The sequence below is a fragment of the Urtica dioica genome, chromosome 3, assembly GCF_054948205.1.
Source record: "Urtica dioica subsp. dioica isolate 48M chromosome 3, U.dioica_male_clone48M_v1_H2, whole genome shotgun sequence".
Classification (NCBI taxonomy): Eukaryota; Viridiplantae; Streptophyta; class Magnoliopsida; order Rosales; family Urticaceae; genus Urtica; species Urtica dioica.
In genome coordinates, this window is record NC_142758.1 from 37,719,105 (window position 1) to 37,741,311 (window position 22,207).

At 38.3% G+C, this 22,207-nt stretch overlaps 1 protein-coding gene and 1 long non-coding RNA gene across 7 annotated transcripts; one reads left to right on the forward strand and one right to left on the reverse strand.

Moving 5' to 3' along the window:
- Nucleotides 1–6,468: 6,468 nt before the first annotated feature.
- On the reverse strand, nucleotides 6,469–7,313 carry LOC149402710 (RING-H2 finger protein ATL54-like). The gene has a single exon (XM_089610015.1). It carries the CDS (start codon nucleotides 7,053–7,055, stop codon nucleotides 6,609–6,611), a length of 447 nt encoding a protein of 148 aa, XP_089466141.1. The 5' UTR covers nucleotides 7,056–7,313; the 3' UTR covers nucleotides 6,469–6,608.
- Nucleotides 7,314–7,448: 135 nt separating this feature from the next.
- Nucleotides 7,449–12,728, forward strand: LOC149402711 (uncharacterized). Of its 6 annotated transcripts, XR_016296123.1 has the most exons (4): nucleotides 7,595–8,005; nucleotides 11,194–11,798; nucleotides 11,934–12,009; nucleotides 12,105–12,728. It is a non-coding gene; the product is annotated as an uncharacterized LOC149402711 (long non-coding RNA). The 6 variants fall into 6 exon arrangements; XR_016296118.1 differs by adding an exon at nucleotides 7,449–7,585 and having other exon boundaries at nucleotides 7,763–8,005; nucleotides 11,194–12,728; XR_016296120.1 differs by adding an exon at nucleotides 7,449–7,546 and having other exon boundaries at nucleotides 7,763–8,005; nucleotides 11,194–12,728.
- Nucleotides 12,729–22,207: the final 9,479 nt, after the last annotated feature.

A 22,207-nucleotide genomic window follows, 5' to 3' on the forward strand; every position in this document is an offset into this window, starting at 1 on the left:
TGGTTGTGCATGAAGAAAGAGTACCTTATGCTGACGCTTCTGATTCCCAGGCTGAGCTCACCAGGAAAAAACATGGACGTGTTCTTGCAGCCACTAGTTGAAGAGCTGAAAGAATTGTGGGAGACGGGATTCAACGTTCGAGATGGAGCCAACGATGAAGTGTTTCAGTTGCGTGCTGCGCTACTCTGAACGATAAACGACTTTCCGGCTCGATCGTATTTATCGGGATGGAGTGGCCAAGGGTATCTCCCTTGCCCCACATGCAACCTTGACACGCCGTCACTGAAAGTCAGAAACAGAATTGTGTACTACGACCATCGTCAATTTTTGCCCACGCGTCACCGATTGAGGAAAAGTAGCGATCACTACACAAATCTCCACGAGAGACGCAGTAAACCCAACAAGTTGACTCCGCAAGACATACTAGCTCAGTTGGCTAGTGTTTCTTGCACGAAAACTGGCAAACACGTTGGTTCCGTTGGCAGAAAACGAAAGCGGGCCGAGAGTGAGCATAATTGGGCGAAGAAAAGCATCTTCTACGAGTTGCCTTATTGGTCAGAGTTGGAGTTGAAGCATAACTTGGATGTCATGCACGTAGAGAAGAACGTGTGCGGGCATTTTAATAAAATTTTGTGGTGTCGTCCACGTTTCTTAGTTTTCTAATTTTGTTTTCTTCTTATAGGATGTCGACTGGAGCAGATGGAGGCGAGGATCCACCACAGACGCCGGGATCCTCCGGTTCGAAGAACACACGTGGACCAACGAAGGGTCTCGTGTCAGCGAGAGCAGGGGTAGGGACTCCTGGTGCGAATGTAGTTCGCTACAATCGGCGACACATGATGTTCTACCAGGACATCAGGGAGAAAAATCCCTTGATCGGCACCTTCTCGAACCGTCTTGGAAACTTGATTAAGGCGACGTTTCAAGCACATGCAAATGACTGGAATGAAGTCGAGCCTCAGCATGTGACGGCCGTTATGACCGCAATCCATTACGAGTAACGTTTTGTGTACGAGGATCCTGCAACTGGCGAGAGAGTGCCAGCTGATTGCATTCGCAACGAGATAGAGTCTACTATCATTCGCGAAATGAAGCGGTTACGACGCAACCAAAAGTCAAAGTTATCATCTAGATTCTTCAACAAGTTTTGCGGGAAAATAGAGCTCGCCAGAGAAGAAACACCAAAGGGCTATACGCACGAGGCTTGGTTGAAGGCAATAGAGGTGTTCAACACACCGGAACATAAGGTATGAGTTGAACATGATTTTTTTTCTCATCGAATCGAATTAAATGAATTTATGTCTCACAAGCAAAGGCTGACCGCAACCGACAAAATGCGAAGAAGAAGCAGACAAAGGCCAGACAAGGGTCGATACCTTTTTTTCGCTCATCGACAGAAGAGCGTAAGTTGCTTAATTTTTATTAACATTAGACACATTAGTCTTATTTTGATGATTAAAACTTGCAGAGGAAGGAGGATGAGACATTGTCCTCCGCATTAGCGATGTGGGAGAAAAAGCATCAAGATATTAACGGCAACTGGACAACGCCCTTCGCGAGTCAATAATTTGTAAGTTAATTTATTTAATTACTTAATAATAATTATATAATAATTTTATTTGGTTTTTTTGTAAAGGCGCGAATCAACGCCCAAGTGGCAGATATTTTGCGACAAGCGGAGGAGAGAGGCGAAGAGGTGAGCCTCGAACGCGCAGAGGAGTATGCGATGCATGACGTTCTCGGGCCACGCCGTGATTGGGATGTCGGGATAGGACCCACGACACCAGTTGGGGCTTTGAGTGTGGCTCGAGCTCAAGATGGAAGCTCGTCTGGTTCGTCACCTCAGTCACGCGCCGATACAGTACTGTATACCGAGTTGCAAGCTCAGTTGGCAGCACAACAAGCTCAAATGGCGGCACAACAAATGCAGATGGAAGAGATGCAGCGACAACTGCTCTCGTTTACACAGATGCATACTCAGGCTTCCGCTACGCCGACATCAGCGGCAATGGCTGATAATGAAACGCTAGTTTCTGCGGAGTTTCAGCGTGATCGTCCTAGCGGTAGCGGCAATGGCCGAGGAGGAAGCAGCAGTGGTCGCGGAGGCAACTTATTTGGAGGAAGAGGAAATTCCTCTATAGATAAGTTTTATAGGCAACAACGAAAATAGTTGCACTTGTATATTTTTATATTAGCGAACAAACTCGTATTAGTTGCTTGTATATTAAAAATATTTTAATATGAAATATTAATTTCTAATTCTAATTATAATTCTAATAATATTAATTTCTAATTCTAATAATATTATATTCTAATTCTAATATTTGTAAAAAAAAATTTAAATAAATTGGGAATCGGGTGCGACTAGTCGCACCCAATAAGTTGGCGGGTAGGCTATTGGGTGCGACTAGTCGCACCCAATACGTTGGCGGGTCCAAAAGTCAAATTCCCGCCTTATTCTTAAGTTCCCACGGAAAAATAGGCGCGACTTCAGGTGCGATAAGTCGCACCCAATAGTGTCGCACCTAATAGTATATACTATTGGGTGCGACATGTCGCACCCAATAGTATTAGCTGCGGAGTTTTAGGTGCGACTGAGTCGCACCTAAAGTCGCACCCGATAGTACTATCGGGTGAGACGCTGTGGGCATCAGGTGCGACTTTGTAGTAGTGTAAATTCACTACTACAAATTTGGTTTTCTGATGCGCATGACTATCAGGTGCGACTAGTCGCACCTAAAAAGCGCATCTAAATGACTTTCGGGTGCGACTAGTCGCACCAGATTGTCAACCCGAAATATAAAAAATTTCGCTAAATTTTTTTTTCTTTTGAGTATCAGGTGCGACTAGTCGCATCTGATAGTTTAAAATTACTATCAGGTGCGACTTTGTCGCACCTGATTGTTTAAAATTTTAACCGGGCCAATTCTCCCCCTCATTTTTTCATTCAGTTTTAAAAACAATAACTACTCTCTCTCGTAGAAGAAGAAGAGAGAACCGAGAGGGAGGGGAAGAGAGATCGAGCGAGAGAGAGATGATAAGAGAGCGAGAGAGCGAGACTGAGAAGGGGAGAGACCGAGGGAGAGGACGCACGACCACCAGATGATAAGAGAACAAGGAAAAAAAACGCAAAAGAGAGAGGTAGATGGAGATCAGAAGTGAAAGAGAGAGAGAGAGAGAGAGAGAGAGAGAGAGAGAGCTCGGGTAAGAAGAAACGAAGACCGGATCTTGGTTTCGAGGTAAGTGTACGTTCGTCATCTTCTCCATCTTGTCTACTTCTTTGCTCTTCATCTTCAAAACCCATACATGAAGATCAAGGGTTTGAATCTTTCTTTTTCTCTCTCTCGGTTTTGCTGTCCTTGAAGCTTCTCGGAGTGGTACAAGGTCGAAGGAGAAGGATTTAAGCTCGTATTACCATCTTCAATTCAAGGTGAGGAATTGATTTTTTTCCCAAATTTTGAATCCGAAAATTAGGGTTCTTATTTTTGAATTGGGGCTTTCCTTCTCCGAGCTGTTTTGATGTGTTTTTTATGTGATTGGACTCGAATTCTTGGTGGTTGTACTTGGATTAATGATGGGTTGTGATGATTTCTCGAATTTTCGTTTGATTTGATAAACTGTTTGAAGAGCCTCTGTAAACGGACGTAGACAGTCCGATATGGTCTGAGATAATTTTTGTGGATATTTTTCATGGATAGTAGACTGTATGAGCTTTCTAAAATGACCAAGAACATGTAAATCCATGGAGTATTGAATGAGTTATGAATTTCCAAAGTTTGTGTTTCGCAGCAGTAAAACGGGATTTCCAGAATTGTAACAGTAAATTACGGGCTGTTTTTGAGATAGCTATTCTTGTCGTATATATGCTTGTAATATCTCGTTAGAAAGCTACATGAGTCTACTTTCATTTGCCGCTAGAGATCAATCGATTTCAAGTTTTGTAGCTCGAGTTATGATGGCTTAAGCGCTAGTGGGTCAGGCTTTCGGGAATCAATCGATTTTGATTTTTCTCGCCGTGCGCTCAGCCCCTGCTCACTCTCCGCCGTGCGCTCGCCTCGTCCCGAGTCTCTGCAGGTTAGTGTTTAGTTTAGAATTTGTGATTAGTTTGCGAAATTGTGAAATAGTAATATGTTTAGTTTAGTTTAGTTTGTGAAATTGTAATTAGTTTAGTTTGTGATATACTAATATGTTTAGGTTAATGTTTAGTTTAAATTTGTTTTTGTTTTAATTAGTTTTTATATATTGTAATTTATCAATTAGGAATTGTAATTAGTTAATGAAATTAAAATTAAGATTAATAATTGTAATAATGTAATAATGTGATTAGTTTATCAATTAGGAATTGTAATTAGTTAAATAGTTAATTGATTAGTAATTGTAGTAATGTGATTAGTTTAAATTTGTTTTTGTTTTAATTAGTTTTGATATATTGTAATTTATCAATTAGGAATTGTAATTAGTTAATGAAATTAAAATTAAGATATATTGTAATTTATCAATTAGGAATATAATGAAATTAGTTTTGATTAGTTTTAATATGCTGATTATATATTGTAATATATAATCAGCATATTAATTTTTTTTTAAAAAGATAAAGAGCATCAGGTGCGACTAGTCGCACTTGATAGTCAAGACTTTCAGGTGCGACTTGTCGCACCTGATAATCAAGAGGATTATCAGGTGCGGACTTTCGGGTGCGACTTTGTCGCATCTAAAGTCGCACCTGAAAGTACTTTCAGGTGCGACTTTTGCACTTTCAGGTGCGAAAAAAGTGGCACCTGATGCTATATTTTGTACTAGTGAAAGGAGTGGTGTTATGATTCGACACACAAATCCGACCTAAAATCAGGATTTTTTTTTTAAAATTAACACAACAGATTTATAGTGGTTCATTTTTAATGCCCAAGCTCCATTTGCCGTTGCAGATTCTCACTAAAGCCCAAATCGGGAAAAAAAAAAGTATTTACAACTCTCTTGCGATGTACAAAGAACATCGACACATCGGGCATTTATAGAGAAAACATTAGGAGACAAGTCTGAAATTTCTAAAATACCCTCAACTAATAGCCATTACAATATAATTTTCACCTAGGGAGCTCTGCTCCCTATGACCATCGGGAAATGGGTTTACCACCCCCTTTCTAAACCCCATGTCGATCCGCAAATCATCGTCGTAAGGTCTTCAGTCGTCATTTCGGCGCCGATTAGGCTTCACACACTACCAGAAAAAAGACATTTAACTACAGTCTTTTCTTTTTTTTTTTTTTTTTTTTTTTTTTTCAGAAGTCTACGTTTTGCCTTCAACTAAAGTCTTTTAAAGTAGACTACGGTCATCTTTTTTTGGGGGTTTGTTACACTCCATTCAAGTTTAAAGTTGTAGTAGTTGGCGTTATTTTCTCTACGGTCAATATAAAAATGTAGTCTAAATACCCAAAATATAAAAATGGGCCGGCTAAAGAACTAGCCAAAATAACACCCCAATTTTAAAATTATAGCCCAACTATTAATATATTTAGGAAAGTAGCCAATTTATCATGACAACATTCTAATATTCCAATAATACCCTAGGTTAATATTATTAACTGTCGTAGTAAATAATATCATCCATAACAAAAAAAAAATTAGTAAATGTAATTAACATTAACAAAAACTACAATAAATTTTATTTGTCGTAAGAAGAACAATAGTAAATCTTATTTACCGTAACAAGAAAACAGTAAATCTTATTTACCGTAACAAGAACAAAAGTAAATCTTATTTACCGTAACAAGAACAAAAGTAAATCTTATTTACCGTAACAATAACAATAGTAAATCTCATTTACCGTAACAAGAACAAAAGTAAATCTCATTTACCGTAACAAGAACAAAAGTAAATCTTATTTACCGTAACAATAACAATAGTAAATCTTATTTACCGTTAACAATAACAAAAGTAAATCTTATTTACCGTTACAATAACAATAGTAAATCTTATTTACCGTTAACAAGAACAAAAGTAAATCTTATTTACCGTTACAATAACAATAGTAAATCTTATTTACCGTAACAAGAACAAAAGTAAATCTTATTTACCGTAACAAGAACAAAAGTAAATTTTATTTACCGTAACAATAACAATAGTAAATCTTATTTACCGTAAAAAGAACAAAAGTAAATTTTATTTACCGTAACCAAAACAATAGTAAATCTTATTAATCAAAACAAGAACAAAAGTTAATCTTGACTTACCATTCTTGTTTATACCATATCACACATCAGATTAAGTTATCTCATCAGATTTATTCATTATTTACCTATTCTCTACAATTTACTTAAAAATTAAAACAAGATGTTTTTCCTCAAATTAAAAAAAAAATGTTTGTTTTATATTTTGTTCTTATTACTTTTTTGCTTCGCAATCCAGTGAAAGCCTTTTACATGTTATGTTATATACATACTTAATCAGCCACAAAAAGTGAGACCAAATTAAAAGGTCAGAGCGGAAGAAGAATCGAATCCGAGAGCTTGAGCCAGTAATCGCCGTCGCTAAGCGCTCTGGTCATCGAGGAAGACGACAAAAACCTCACTCCGCCGCAAGACAGAGACCTCTTCTTCATCCCCACAGGACTAACTCTCACCATCCTCCAAAACCTCTCCTCTCTCTTTTGACCGCCTAACAAACGCCCTTTGACCACCTCGTGGTCCATCGAAACCGATCGCCCAAGCGCGAACCCTAACCACCTTGCTCTCCTCCACCGCCGCCGAGATCTCACCGAAGCCGTCACCTCCGCCGATATCCGCCGGCGCGCGGTCGAAATTCTGCTGCGGCGGCGACGGAGCCACGATGTTGGCGCAGCAGAGGGGACAATTCGTGTGCGATCGGAGCCAGGCGTCGATGCACGCCACGTGCAAGGCGTGGCTGCACTTCGGAAGCATCCGTACGGTCTCTCCGTCGCAAAATTCGCTCAGGCAGATGGAACAGTCCGTTCCATCGATCAAGCCCTCGCTCCTCCGGTACTTCGCGACGGCGATGGAGTTTATGACCGTTTGCTGAAGCCCCGCGGTGGCGATCATCCAGATCGGGTGGCCGTGCTGGTGCTCCGCCGCTGACAGGCCGTCCTCTTCGGCGGCGATTTCGTCGTCACTGTCATCGGATCTCTCATCTCCAGCGAGATCGGGTTGAGAAAAAATGGAGGTTGTTTACGGTGAAGTTAGAGAAAAGGGCATTTTTGGTAATCTGTGTAATATTGGCTATTTAGCCAAATAAACTAATAGATTGACTATTATTTTAATATCCCCTCTAACTATTGGCTAATTATTAACGAATCTCTAAAAAAATTTACCAAAATTTTCATTAAGTTAAAATAAGAGGGAAATTTCCCTCTAAAGATTTCGCATTTTCATTTTGGCGGTAGAATGTATTTCACTTTAACTCAATATTGGATATATTTCCATTACCCCAATTTGCAAAAAAAAAAAAAAAAATGAAAGACAAGATCATAGATAACAGAGGGGAAGAGCGAGAAAGTGAGAGCTAGATAGAGAAAGCTCGAGATATAGAGATGGTAAGTTCTCTCAGAAGCTTGTAGAAACGCTCAATCAAGGTAACAATCTCTCGTCGTCTTCTACTCGATGCCCACCCAAATTCCATTGATTTGACCTCGTTGATTTGCTTTCTCATCGAAACCTAGTCCGCGATTTGTCTTTTCTTTTCCAATTTTTCACACTCACACTCTCGAATCTGTATCAAAACTGAGTTTTATCTTCTTGGTTTGAGTTAGGTCAAATTCGGAATCGGAATGAAGCAACAAAGAAGAAATTAGGGTTAAGGTCTTGATTGGATTTTATCTTCTTGGTTCGAGTTCGTCCTAGTTGAGAACATATACATCTTTTCTTCTTTATATTCGATTTTCATCAAGGAAATTAGGGCTTAGGTCTTGATTGGGTTTTCAGATTATGACCTTGTGCAGTAGGGATTTCAGCGAAGAAGATGGAGCAAACCGAGGGATTCGTCTAGGATTTGGGTAATTTCTCATTGTGGTTAATATATTCAATGTAAAGCTTCGCAAATTCTCTTCTGGCGATTTGAGTAATTTCTGAATATGCTAGTTTCAGTTTTTTAAAACAAATAATTAGTTGTTTAGCCATCTAAAACACTAACAATTTTAGCCAACCTTTCGTTAATTTTCCGTAAATAGCCATCTTACTTACGTGGCAGCTTATTAATCGAATTACTTTTACCTTTTTGTCCTTACGCTATTTTAATTAGACATTTTTTTCAAAAAATTTCGAATTAAATATTGAAACCGAATAGAGAAGTTTTCAAATTTGAAATTTGAATTTTGAGCAGATTTTGAAAGTTCTCAGTCATTAATTATTAGGACATTGTAGCAAAATAGCCACTTTGAAACTATAGATTTTGTTTTTAGCCTATGTTTCATAACTTTTAGGGAAATAGCCAACGTGCTTAGGTGTCAATAATTAATAGACTAATTTTCCCTTTTACTTAATTAAATGGAAATAATGAATATAATTATATTAAATAATAGGTAATAATAATATAAAATAACAGACAATTTCAAAATTGTTATACGTGGCGCGCTAATCTAGAACCTGTCAACACAGATAATAAACGTAAATTATTGGAAATTATCTCATTCTCCACATTTAAGTAATTTGAATGAAAATAAATGGAAATAACTGTAAAAAAATCATCTGTAAACAATACAGTCTGTACTATTTTTTTTAAAACCAGATCTGAGATCTGGGTTAAAAACAAACCCAGATCTGATTTCGAAATAAATGGAAACAATTGTAAATAATCTACTACAGAAGCTTCATGAGGCTCCACGGGTACAGCTCGAGGGTCTCCGCCGCGGACGTGGTCTACGGAGTCACAGCGCTCCTCGAGTCCTTTGCGAAATCCGACGGCTCGTGCGCGTCAAAGCAGTTCGGCGTGGCCTTCGACGTTCTCTCGCTCTGCAACCTCGACAAGCTTAAGGCGGGGATGCACAGGCGATCCGGGTCCAGCGGTCGATCCTCATGCAGGGAAGCTCGACGATCACGAAGAGCGGTTGCATAAGGAGCGGAAGGAAGTTCAAGTGGGTCAAGCTCGAGGACCAGGCCGGTGCGGTCACGACCAGGCCGCATGCTTCGCCGACGCGACCAGCAAGCAACCAAACAGCGCCACCCGGTCGGGTGGGGTCCTCCCCGACGTTGGGATCGGCCCAGGTGGCGTCGCCCATGGCCGGTGAATCTCCCCCGGTGCCGATCTCGCTGGGCGCAGCCACGCTCGGGTTGGAGAGAGAGAGAGAGAGAGAGAGAGAGAGAGAGAAAACGTGTTTTAAAAAATCAGATCTGATTTTGGGGAGAGATAAAGAGAGAGAGAGAACGTGGAAGAGAGATAGAACTATTTGGTAATTACCTTCTACAAAATAGGAATTTAACATGCACAAAAAAAGAAAAAAAAATAATGTGATTTTAAAAAACTACTTTAATTATTGAGGACAAAAAAGTAAAACGTATTTTGCCACTTAATACGTTTGACTATTTCCCTAAAAATCTTCAAACATAGGCTAGATATCAAACCAAACGTTTTAGGTGGCCTAGTTACTTAGAAATGTATTTGAAAATTTTCAGCGTTGACTTTAGGTAATTAGTTTTTATTTTCGTTGCAATTGATTAGGTAATTAATTTCGAATTAATTATTCATTCATTGATATTATTTTGTCTTCCATATATTCATAATTTCCAGAATTTTCGTACTCAAAATATTTCCAGAATTTTTTCAGTTTATTTACATGAGTATACTGTAAATAGGCTTTGTATTTACAGTGAATATACTGTAAATAAGCTTCGTATTTACACGAATATACTGTAAATATGATTTCTATTTACACGAACATACTGTAAATATGATATCTATTTACACGAACATACTGTATTAAAAAAAAAACCATAAACTTATCTCAGCAAGAAGATCGTCGATTTGCACGTGCGTTCCAGGAACAAAAATGAACTTGATTCCCAGGTTATAAAGGAAAACAATATCCTGAATTGAAATAAAATTCATCAACTTTGAACTTATTAAACAAACCACGACATAAAAAATAAAAATTAAAAAACATAAAAAAAAACGCTGAAATTCTCCGGTGTCTCTTCGTCGGCGGCGCGCTCGGCGACTCGCGGCGGCGCTCGGTCTCAGCGGGATGGCGTGCGCGAGGAAGAGAAGCTTGAGCTCGGGCTAGTGCTGGTGGCCGCGCGCAGAGAAGAAGGAGAAGAAGACGGCGGCGCTCTGTCTCAGTGGGATGGCGCGCGCGAGAAAGAGAAGCTCGGGCTCGGGTTGGTGTTGGTGGCCGCGCGCAGAAGAGAAGAAGACGATGTTTGGTCCGAGCGCAGAAGAGAAGAAAGAGAAGGAGAAGAAGATTGCGTGTATCTGTGGTTTAATTACAGAGTTTAATGATTTTAATGATTTTAATTTGCGGCAGTTATTATCCGAAGATATTGCTTTTAACGATTTTAATTTTCGTGAGGTTAATGGGCGGGAGCGGTTGGGAGGTTATTTTGGTATTTTTATCTATGTAAATAAATTGGGCTAGCTATTAACACGAAATTAACCAAATGTTGACTAAATCCAAAACTGTCTAAACTGGGAGGTTATTTAGCTATATAACCCTTTTTAAAAATACCTCAATGGCTTCTGGTTTATTTTAGGTTGGCTCGATGTTGGTATTTAGTGAATTAATTAACTTAGTCTTAGTATGAAATTTATATTGAAGCTGAGAGTGATGTGGTTGTACAAAAAATCTGAGAAAACTTGAAGGCAAATTAGATTGTTTCCATGAGAGATTGACAAGGAGACAAATAGGTTTCTCAGGCTGGATTTTCAAAGCCCTACACTCTCAAATCTGTTCGTACATACTAGGGAATGATATGATATGATACTTCACGTAAATTGGTTCTGTGATTGCTCTTCTTTTAGTATGAGTTTGCTCTTTGGAGAACTGCTCGGTGATTGTGTTTGGATATTTTCATAAAAACGATTCAGGTTTCGTATTGCACGGCACGTGTTTGATTTATTATGAAAATCAAAGGTTTAGTATAGATTGTTGATTTATGTAAGTTAATCAACAGAGGTAGATATATAGCTCTCAGAGTTTTAGGTATGTCTTGTGTTTGATGATTTGCCTTGTGTCACTCTAATTTTGCATAGATTAAAGCAACGCCAACACCTTGAGGCAGGCCAAGGCGCTTTGCATAGTCAGTGACGAGGAGATCATCACCAACAATGAGAGCTGTGAGCAAAAAAATGTGGCAGTGGGTTTTTATAAATTTGATTTTTATTTTGTAATGTTTTCAATCACGATTTTTCACAGAGATGAAGAGGTCCAAAGGTCACGGGCATCGTCCAAGGTTGAACAAGCAAGGAGACCGATACGTGCAAAATTCGTTAGATGTGGATTCTTTTGGCGTCTTTAGCTATGTATATAAATTATTTTAGTATATGGTGCTTCTTTGTGATAATATGCTCTGTTTCAAATGATAATTGCGATTGCATTTTCTCACCTAAGCTATCTGATCATCCTCACTTTCCTTTCTGCGTGCACAATTTCAAAATCTATTGAGTTCTACTCCTATCTTTTACTTAGTGCAGGTCATTTTTGAATTCTGGTAATGAACTTTTATTGATAGTTTGGGCATCTTCACGGGATATCAAGGTTTGCAGCGAGGGTCAGTAAGTGTGATTTTTGGAGATGAGGCACAAGTAGGAACTGTGACGGGACTGCAACAATGTTGAGGCTGTTATTGAACAATCAAGTGAGTTAATGTTGAGGCTGTTATTGAACAAAGACAAATATTCTGCATAAAATCAGAACAGGGACAAATATTCTACATGCCTAGAGAGACACATGTGTCTCTTTTGTTTTTGGGTCTTACGTGTTTATTTTGTAGATTCTCAGCCCGCTCACAGATCCCATGCTATTGGTAATGGACAGCCTACCACACCCTCAATCTCATACGGTTCCAGGTATTTAGAGTCAGTGGTTCTTAATATAATGATATTTTTTCTACCACACTCTCTCATTATCGATTAATTTGTTTATGCGTACATCTGAATTGCAGTGGGAATAAGATTCGGATCTGGAATTTTGGGTTTTAGGTGAAAATTAGTGTTGAGTGAGACTGCTTGCTTTCGATTGAGGGTGTGATAGGCAGTTGTTCGTACATGGCCTTGTGTCCTGTTGTTCTTAGACTTACAAGCGTACACACATTGAATGTGGATTGTTATGAAATCTCATCAATTTTTTAGGTTTGAGTTAGTTGTTTCAGTGTACCTCTGAAGAGCAGTGGAAATTAGATTTTGAGTTGGATTTAAATTTCTTAATATGGAAACAGGGTAAATGAAATTATTTTTTAGGTTCTATCAATAGAGATCTAGGACAGGTTCTATCAATGGTTTCTGAAATGCTAAGTATTTATACGCAAGTTGAGCGCGCTCGCATCGGTGTTCTTACCGGAAAATACAACAAGGGAGCTATCCCGCCCGACAGCCGATTCACCTTGGAGAATTACAAGGTCAAACATCGCCTGGATGTGACTCTAGGTGCTAAATATTCAAAGACTTTGCTTCATAGTAGTGTTAAATATGTGTAATGATATATCTCATTATTTGACTAAGTAAATTGTGTGCATTGTTTGCATACCTTTGTAAATTATAAATGACTTTTATGATGATTTTATTAAATATGAGAGTATATATTGTATTTTGTTTTGAATTTATTTTAGCATATATCTAAATAGAAAAATTGAATATTTAAATAAAATGTATGTAAAAAAGAGATCCATAAACTACTATTTATAATCGTAGTCTAAAATTACAAGGTAAGTAAAGTCTACAGATAATCAAAGAAGTCGTACGATATAACTACAATAAAAAATTGGCAATCTATATAGTATATAAATTAATTAAACGATAAAGGACTACATTATAATCATGTAGTCATATAGTAAATAAATTAATTAAGCAATAAAAAACTAAATGGTAAAAATGTAGTGATTCAGTTTAAACTACATGTAAATATTGTAGTGATATAGTTTCTCTACGATTTTGGATAGTATAAGAAACTACCGCAAAAAACCGAAGTCTTATGCAAAGTGGAAAGACTTCGGTATGATAGACGCCGGAAAAAAAACCGTAGAAAAATTATATAGACCATATTCAAAGACTATGGTTAAAGGGCCTTTTTGTGGTAGTGACACCTCTAACAATCTCTCACTTGTAGACTAATCTCATCACATGTCTCCATCTGCCTCGACAACTGCGATCCTTAAGCAAGAAGAATATGAATATGCAAAAATAAAGTATGTTCCTCAAAAAAAAAAAAAGTAGAAGTCTCCTAAAAACAATTAAATGTAAAATAGTGGACTTTTCATATGGCTTGTTCGAAGTCGTGCCCAAGAACTTAAATTAGTACTAATATTCAAAATTTCAAATAACATAGTAGATCATACATCCTGTACGACACGCTCAGATACTCGACCTTATAACATTCGTCAGTATTCAAAGCAATATTCAATCTTTGAAGAAAACTTTCATGAATATGCTAGTCTTGTAAATGAAAGTGAACGTAATTCCTCAACTAAAACTTCTATATAAAACCTCAGGACCTCCATAACAAGTATCACGCCAACAACAAAAAACCACATAATTATCCAGTCTGTGTTAAATAGCTTATCACTTCCAAATACGTACCCTTATTATTAAGCAAGTACGCAAATACCAAAAAAAAAAAAAAAAAATGAGGCAGCAAATGAAGGTCTTATTCCTTGTGGCCACCTTGATTGTCCTCATTCACAATAGCCACCAAATCGACGGTGGTAGGGTTTTGGGACATGGAACCTATTGTCGCCAAAATGTTGCGTACAAAGAAAGCCAAACTCTCTTGCTCATGTCGTCACTACAAAAGGGCGCTCAACCTCCCTCGGTACCGAACCCTAAGGTGCCTAGAAACGCACCACAAATGGGATGAGAGTTTTCGGCATCTCTCGGCCATTCACCAGGCATTGAGATATATATGAATTATATTCTTGCCCGGTGCCCTCTCACAATTCTTGACCTATTCATTTTTTTTCCAGGCTTTAAATATTGTTCGTCCCTCTACGGGGTTTTTTTTTACGATTACAAAGGTAGTGTTTGGTTTTCATTCCAAAAACTGTTTTTCATTTTTTGAGTTGAAAAAATTGAAAACAAAAAGTGAAAATGTGTTTGAAAAAATTTTGAAGTTGTTTTGTAAAAAAGTAAAGAAAATTGAAAACAAATAAAAGGTGTTTTTGGAAAAAAATTTCTTCTCTTCTCTTCTCCTTCTCCTCATCTTCTCTTTTCATTCTTTCAAAAACAAAAATGAAAACTATACCAAACACTTTTTTCAGTTTTTTCACTTTCTCAAAAACAAAAATGAAAATTGTACCAAACAGTTTTTTGAAAACTACAAAAATTAGAAAATAGAAAACAAAAACTTTTTGAGTTAACTACCAAACACAACTATTCTTTGATTTTGATTTTTTTTTCCTGATGGAAGGTGTGTGTTAATGATACGTTCTATAAGTTCGTGGACAAACCACGATATCTATAAGGTCTTGTTAGAACATAAAAATAATTATATATATATATTAATTATGATGTATCATAATCTATATGAAGATTTTATTTATATTTTCTTATGAGAGTATTGTTGATGATCGATTTGGATTTATATTAAAAGAGCGGTTGAACCGAGGGTCGGACCTTTTAGTTGAGCTTGGCTACAGAGATTTGATTCTCCTCACTCCGAAGTCCTTGTCTCGTCGGGAAGAGATCCCTGAGCAACCTTCACCGAAGGAAATAAAGAACATGTAGGCTCAAAGAGGCACGATGGGATTTCCCATTAATGCGTGCATGTTGCGATATTTTTGTCGCAAGTGCACGTAGTTGCTCAAGTAGTAAATCATAAGTTCGAGTCGGTCCCATGAGACTATGCTTAACCGAAAATCAAATGAGGTAGCAACGAATTGAACTCAAGTAAACGATGATAATTATTAACTAATTTTGCATAAAATAAATAAAACAAGAAATAAGCACGGATGAACGGATGAGTAGAAGGTAAGGGCAACAGCTTCTCAAAACCCTCCTATGGTCAGGATTCCTAGAACTATGCACGATTTTTCGGTTCAACTCTCTTCACTTATCACACACACGTAATTATATTGCTAAATCTCTCTCGAGCATCAAACAACCTATGCCAATACCGGATTTTCATCTCCCGATCTCAAAACCATAAAAATACGACAAGCATTATAAACAAACATGTACACACGACTACATAGTAGCCTAACTATCTCTAGCTTAGAAATGTACTACGGTGAGCTAACTTTTATGCACGATTATCTAATTCTCTCTCGAGCAACTAACCAATCCTAAAAATCATGAACGAGATAGTAACTAATCTCATACAAACATTAAGCACCGAATTAATTCAAGCAATAGAAAAGATGGACATAAATACTTCAATTAAATAATTATGAATCCACAACCATATTCAAGCAAAGCTAAGCCATCACCCTTAAGGGGTTCAGTTCATGGCGACTAGAGTAACATAAACAGAAAATAAATAAATAAACTCCATAAAAACCATATCAAAATAAAATATAAATAAAAAGGAGTTACAAGGAATAGATAGGAAAGAAAAACTCTGAATCGCGGTTGTCAGTCGTCGACAAGCGGTTGTCTTCTTCTCCGGTTGCCTCTTCTCTCCCATCTAGCTAAACTCTATTATGAAACATAAAGTAAAACCTAACTTGTGTGAATTCTAAAAGTCTAATATATGTTTTAATGTTTTTTCAGAGCCTTTGGAACCATTGGATTTGATCAAAAAGTCCAAAACTCGTCAAAATCGGAAAATAGCATCTTGGAAGCTTAAAATAGGCAGAGTTGGTGCCAAATGCGTTGTTGGAGAGCGCTGTTGGAGTGCGCGGAACGCGCGTATTGCTTGGCCGAGTCTCCCAGGCGCGTAGTGATGCTTAAAATTGCCATAAATTCTTGCTCCAGTGTCCGATTCTTACAAATCAATGTATTGGAAAGCTAAGAGAAAGCTCTATCCAATGGTAGAAAGATTTATTTCAGACTGTTTAATAGAGAGTCTCAAAATCATGCAAAAGAGTACGTCGTGCTTCTTATTATGCTCTAATTTGTTCGGAAAGTCTTCAAATCACTTCAAAATTGCTCCATAACGTCACCTAATGCTTTAATATCCTCCGTAACACTCAATTAGCTTCTCAAACCTGTAAATCACTAAAAAAACACATCAAACAAACCAAAAGTCACTCGAGAACACGTGAAATTCAAGCCAAAAAATAAGAGTTTAACGTGTACAACAGCAACGAAGCAACATCCACGACTTTTGTCGTAGCTGAAGCACCAACAGCCACGACGTTCATAGCAACAGCCACGACTTTTGTCGCGACTGTTGCCAGTTTTTGTTGTAGTGAAAATACACCTATCAATGCGCTCTCTAAGGCTAGACATTAGGTAGTGGAGGGGTCTCACCTGTTCTATCAATGTCATTCTTAGAGAGAGGAAGAGTATGTGTGTATGTGTGAGGTGAAAGAGAGAGTAATATGTTTATTGGGTGAGTATACCTTACTATGACCTTGTGAGAAGATTTACTATTTTTAATGAGATTTTCCCTTGAGTGACAAAGGATGCCCCATTACGTGCTTCAAATGGGCCATGTGTTAGGAATTCTTGCCCACAAGAAGATGCTTATGTAAGTTCTCGTTGAAATTATTAACAAAATAAAGTTTTTTCATTTATAATTTATTCGAATCGAAAGCGTTATTTCTTATACATTAAGATTTATGTGACATTCATCAACCCATAGTCTCCATATCAAACTGAGTCACATGCTCGACATCTGAGCTCGGGTGATGAACTAAAACTGGTCGATGATTGATTCATGCTTGGGTAGCTGAATCTGAAATCATATATGTGGAACACAAGTGAAGGTTGATCACTTAATGGGAGCATTCTATACTTGTGGTAAGTGTACGACCCGGACATGTCTTGGTTGTAGATGTGTCCTTTAAGAACCATTACGACACACTAACTGAGGTCTCTAATGATGGTCACAATGAGACTTGATCTAAATCCTGAAGTGATCATGTTACCGCGCTCTTTTACTCATTCGCTAAAAGGCCACTATCATGCTAATCACAGCTTATGTCTTGGGAGTTTCGGAACATTGTTCGAGTGGGAAGCGATTTACAGATATGGAATCCAGCTTTCCTGAAAGAAGGTAAATGTTCTCTCACCTAAAGGTTCCAGAATCGGTAGATTGTGCACACTTCCAAATTATTACCGTTTGGAAGAATATTTTGCTGGGGAAGCAACAATGCTTAGGGCTTATAAGTGTTAAGAAAAGTATAACGAAATAATTGACTTTTCTCGACACGGGTTGAACCTGGAGGATCTTGATCACGAGCTGACTATATCAGTGGACACTCGTCACGATGAGTAAATATAATTCTAGTATAAAGAAGGATTTGGTCTTGGCTTATATAGTGGAGTATTTAACCAAAGACTAAACGAATTGATGGAAAAAGAGAAAAGACTATTTCGTCTTTTTCATCGGATTTGTTAAGCTTCTATTACTAAGTCCATAGTCCCCGACTCGGCTTTGATAAAGACGGATAAGAACTCTCTGGTAATAATGAATATTATTATTACAATCTCATAGCTGTAAATTGTTTAGCAGCATTCACTTTGAAATTTGTCTATTTGACGAATTAAATATTTATTGTGGAATTAATTATTTATTGTCGGATAAAGTAAATAATTAATTGAATTTTAAGTTGGGCCTCATGGACACTGTAAAATTTGAAAATTTATTGGCCCATGACCATGAGGTAGGCGCCTACATTACGGTATTAATTACCCAATATTCTCTCTTTAATTAGTTGCTAGATTTGTGGTAACTAATTAAATAAGAGAGTGAATAATAATGGTAGATATATTCTCTCTCCATTAAATAAGGAAATAATATATTTTCATTTATTCTCTCTCATAATTAATTTCCTAATATCTATGAGAATAATAATGGTAGAGATATTCTCTCATTAAATAAGGAAATAAGATATTGTCCTCATTATTCTCAAATATGTAGATTCCTTAAATATATGAGAAAAATAAGGAAATAAATATCCTAGATTATGATCTGATGGATGAGAGAAAAAGTAGGATTTGTAGTCAAGATTCAATGGTGCATGCTTATCTACAAAATAGGAAAGAATAAAGGAGAATTAAATATCTCTAGGATATTCATAGAATATCTCCTTTCTATCACTATAAATAGGGTCTAAGAGAAATAAATCACCTAGGTGTTGGACATAAATTTTTTCTCTCCCTCTCCCTTGGAATTCCGTGATTCCATTCTCATAAACACGGTACGATCTGAATTCATAAATCAGAATCGTAGTGAGATTTAGAGTGTGCACACCCTTGCTTCTTATTCGTCTCTGAGATTACGTTTTGTAATACTACAGTGTCATCTTCCGAGTGCCATACAACGAGAGTACTAAAGCCATTCCCGGAGATCTGATCTTGGACGATAAAGCTTGAAGAAGGAGTTGGAGGAACTCGGAATGAAAGCTTGAAGAACGCATTAAAGATTCTGTAGCTAAGGAGAAACCCGTAAGTTTTTCCTAATGACTCTTCTGTTTAAATCGGTTGCTTGATATTGCTCTCATGCTTATATTAATTAAAGTAAATCTAGATCTTGTTACATATAATCAATATTAATTATCTCTTATTAGTGTAATCAATTTTTCGCATGTTTATATGGGTGCATAATCTCCAACACCACGGCCGTTGATCATGACGGAAACATGGTCGTTGTCTATGTCTCGAGCCATGGCATATGGCTCGCTCAATTCATGGCCGGAAGCCATGGTTGTTGGTTATTACTTGGGTAATGGTCGAGGGACCATGGCTTAATTTGGCTCGTGTCGCTGCTCGGGTTATGGCCGGAGGACTATGGCATGTGGCTCGCTCCATTGCTCGGGCTATGGTCGAGAGATCATAGCCTGTGGTTCGTGCTGCTTCTACGACACATGTCGGGGGACCATGGCTTGTGGCTCATGCCATTGCATCTGCCATGATCGAGGGCCATCGGTTGTAGCTTGATTGCGTCATGGTCGAGAGACAATGGTCATTAGTGTTCTGGCTCGAGCCATGGCTTGTGACTCACTTAGGCATAGGTAGAGAGACATTGGCTATTAGCCATCGAGTTGGTAATGGTCATGGGCCCTAGTGATTAAAAGACTGCTTATCGCAGATCCGTCGCACTTTTGATTCCATGGAATTTATGCCCACAAAAATATGTGAAAGAGACACGTTACATTGTCATTAATGACTTATATGTGAAATTATAACTAATAGATTAATAAAATAGAAGAAAGCATTCTTTTCCGGCAACGAAAAATGACCTCTCTAAAACCAAAATGACACGTGTCATGAGCCTCGAGACCAAGCCTGATAGGTACGTTTCGTACGCGTTAAAATCATATTTTCAGGCTTGAATTTAGCAAGTTATTGGGTGCTTTTTTATGGTTTTAGAGTGGTGAAATTTTTACAAACCGCGCGCCGCGCAATTTGAGTAAATTGTCTTAGTTCATCTATGAACGTATGCGCGCTCCGCGCACGTCAACCATGAATATGTGAGTAGCTCGAAGGGATTGTAATTAAGCTAATCTACTCATGTTATCTCAATCACTTATTTAGATAAGCTGATGTATTTGAAGGTCGAGGTACATCTTTGATGAAAGGTGAATTGTCAATCTCTTCATAAAGACTGGTTCTTGAATGTCATTTACATAAATGATATAATCATGAGATTGAAAATATTATAAGTAGTGGGATTAGTCAATCTTGCATGTAAATGAAGATTGACAATTCACTAGCATTTAAGATTAGTAAGTAGATTCGAGTTAATAAAATTGATACTTTTAAATAAAACAAGGTAATGATAAACATACCATATATGATAAGTACTCATACAGCACCTGATGACATCAAAGTAAATGCGTTATCACTACTACAAATATGGGCATCAGGTGCGACAAAAGTCGCACCTGATGCCCACAAAGTCGCACCTAAAAGTCCGCAGCTAATACTATTGGGTGCGATATAACGCACCCAATAGTATATACTATTAGGTGCGACACTATTGGGTGCGACTTATCGCACCTGAAGTCGGACCTATTTTTCCGTGGGAACTTAAGAATAAGGCGGGAATTTGACTTTTGGGTGCGACATGTCGCACCCAAAGGTCTTCCCGCCAACTTATTGGGTGCGACTAGTCGCACCTGATGCCCAATTTATTTTGAAAAAAAAATTACAAATAAATAGAATTTTAATTAGAATTAGAAATTAATATTTCGTATTCAAATATTTTTAATATAGAAACTATAATACAAACTATAATATTTCATATTCAAATATTTTTAATATAATTAGAATTAGAAATTATAATACGAGTTTGTTCGCTAATATAAAAATATACAAGTCCAACTATTTTCGTTGTTGCCTATAAAACTTATCGTCAGAGGAATTTCCTCTTCCAAATAAGTTGCCTCCGCGGCCACTGCTGCTTCCTCCTCGGCCACTGCCGCTATCGCTAGGACGATCTCGATGAAACTCCGCAGAACCTGGCGTCACATTATCAGCCATTGCCGCTGATGTCGGCATAGGCTGAGGATGTGGGCTTGTGGGGGAAGCCTGAGTATGCATCTGTGTAAACGAGAGCAACTGTCGCTGCATCTCTTCCATCTGGATTTGTTGTGCCGCCATTTGCGCTTGTTGTGCTGCCAGCTGAGCTTGCAACTCGGTATACAGTACTGGATCGGCACGTGACTGAGATGACGAACCAGACGAGCTCCCGTCTTGAGCTCGAGCCACACTCAAAGCCCCAACTGGGGTCGTGGGTCCTATCCCGACATCCCAATCACGGCGTGGCCCGAGAACGTCATGCATCGCATACTCCTCTGCGCGTTCGAGGCTCACCTCTTCGCCTTGCTCCTCCGCTTGTCGCAAAATATCTGCCACTTGGGCGTTGATTCGCGCCTTTACAAAAAAACCAAATAAAATTATTATATAATTATTATTAAGTAATTAAATAAAGTAACTTACAAATTGTTGATTCGCGAAGGGCGTTGTCCAGTTACCATTAATATCTTGATGGTTTTTCTCCCACGTCGCTAATGCGGAGGACAATGTCCCATCCTCCTTCCTCTGCAAGTTTAATTTAATCATCAAAATAAGACTAATGTGTCTAATGCTAATAAAAATTAAGCAACTTACGCCCTTCTGTCGATGAGCGAAAAAAGGTATCGACCCTTGTCTGGCCTTTGTCTGCTTCTTCTTCGCATTTTGTCTGTTGCGGTCAGCCTTTGCCTGCGAGACATAAATTCATTTAATTCGATTCGATGAGAAAAAAAAATCGTGTTCAACTCATACCTTATGGGCCGGTGTGTTGAACACCTCTATTGCCTTCAACCAAGCCTCGTGCGTATAGCCCTTTGGTGTTTCTTCTCTGGCGAGCTCTATTTTCCCGCAAAACTTGTTGAAGAATCTAGATGATAACTTTGACTTTTGGTTGCGTCGCAACCGCTTCATTTCGCGAATGATAGTAGACTCTATCTCGTTGCGAATGCAATCAGCTGGCACTCTCTCGCCAGTTGCAGGATCCTCGTACACAAAACAGTACTCGTTATGGATTGCGGTCATAACGGTCGTCACATGCTGAGGCTCAACTTCATTCCAGTCGTTTGCGTGTGCTTGAAACGTCGCCTTGATCAAGTTTCCAAGACGGTCCGAGAAGGTGCCGATCATGGGATTTAGCTCCCTGATGTCCTGGTAGAACATCATGTGTCGCCGATCGTAGCTAACTACATTCGCACCAGGAGTTCCTACCCCTGCTCTCGCTGACATGAGACCCTTCGTTGGTCCACGTGTGTTCTTCGATCCGGAGGATCCCGGCGTCTGTGGTGGATCATCGTCTCCACCTGCTCCAGTCGACATTCTAGTGGATTTCGATTCTAATTGGTTCAAAACTCTACCGAAATTTTGGCAGAGTTTCCCATATAATATTGTTAAACCAAAAACCTGCAAAGTACTTTAAAAACATTTAAAATCC

Excerpts from the sequence above, each read along its gene's own strand:
- LOC149402710 (XM_089610015.1), bottom strand. The coding sequence starts at position 7,055 with ATGATCGCCACCGCGGGGCTTCAGCAAACGGTCATAAACTCCATCGCC.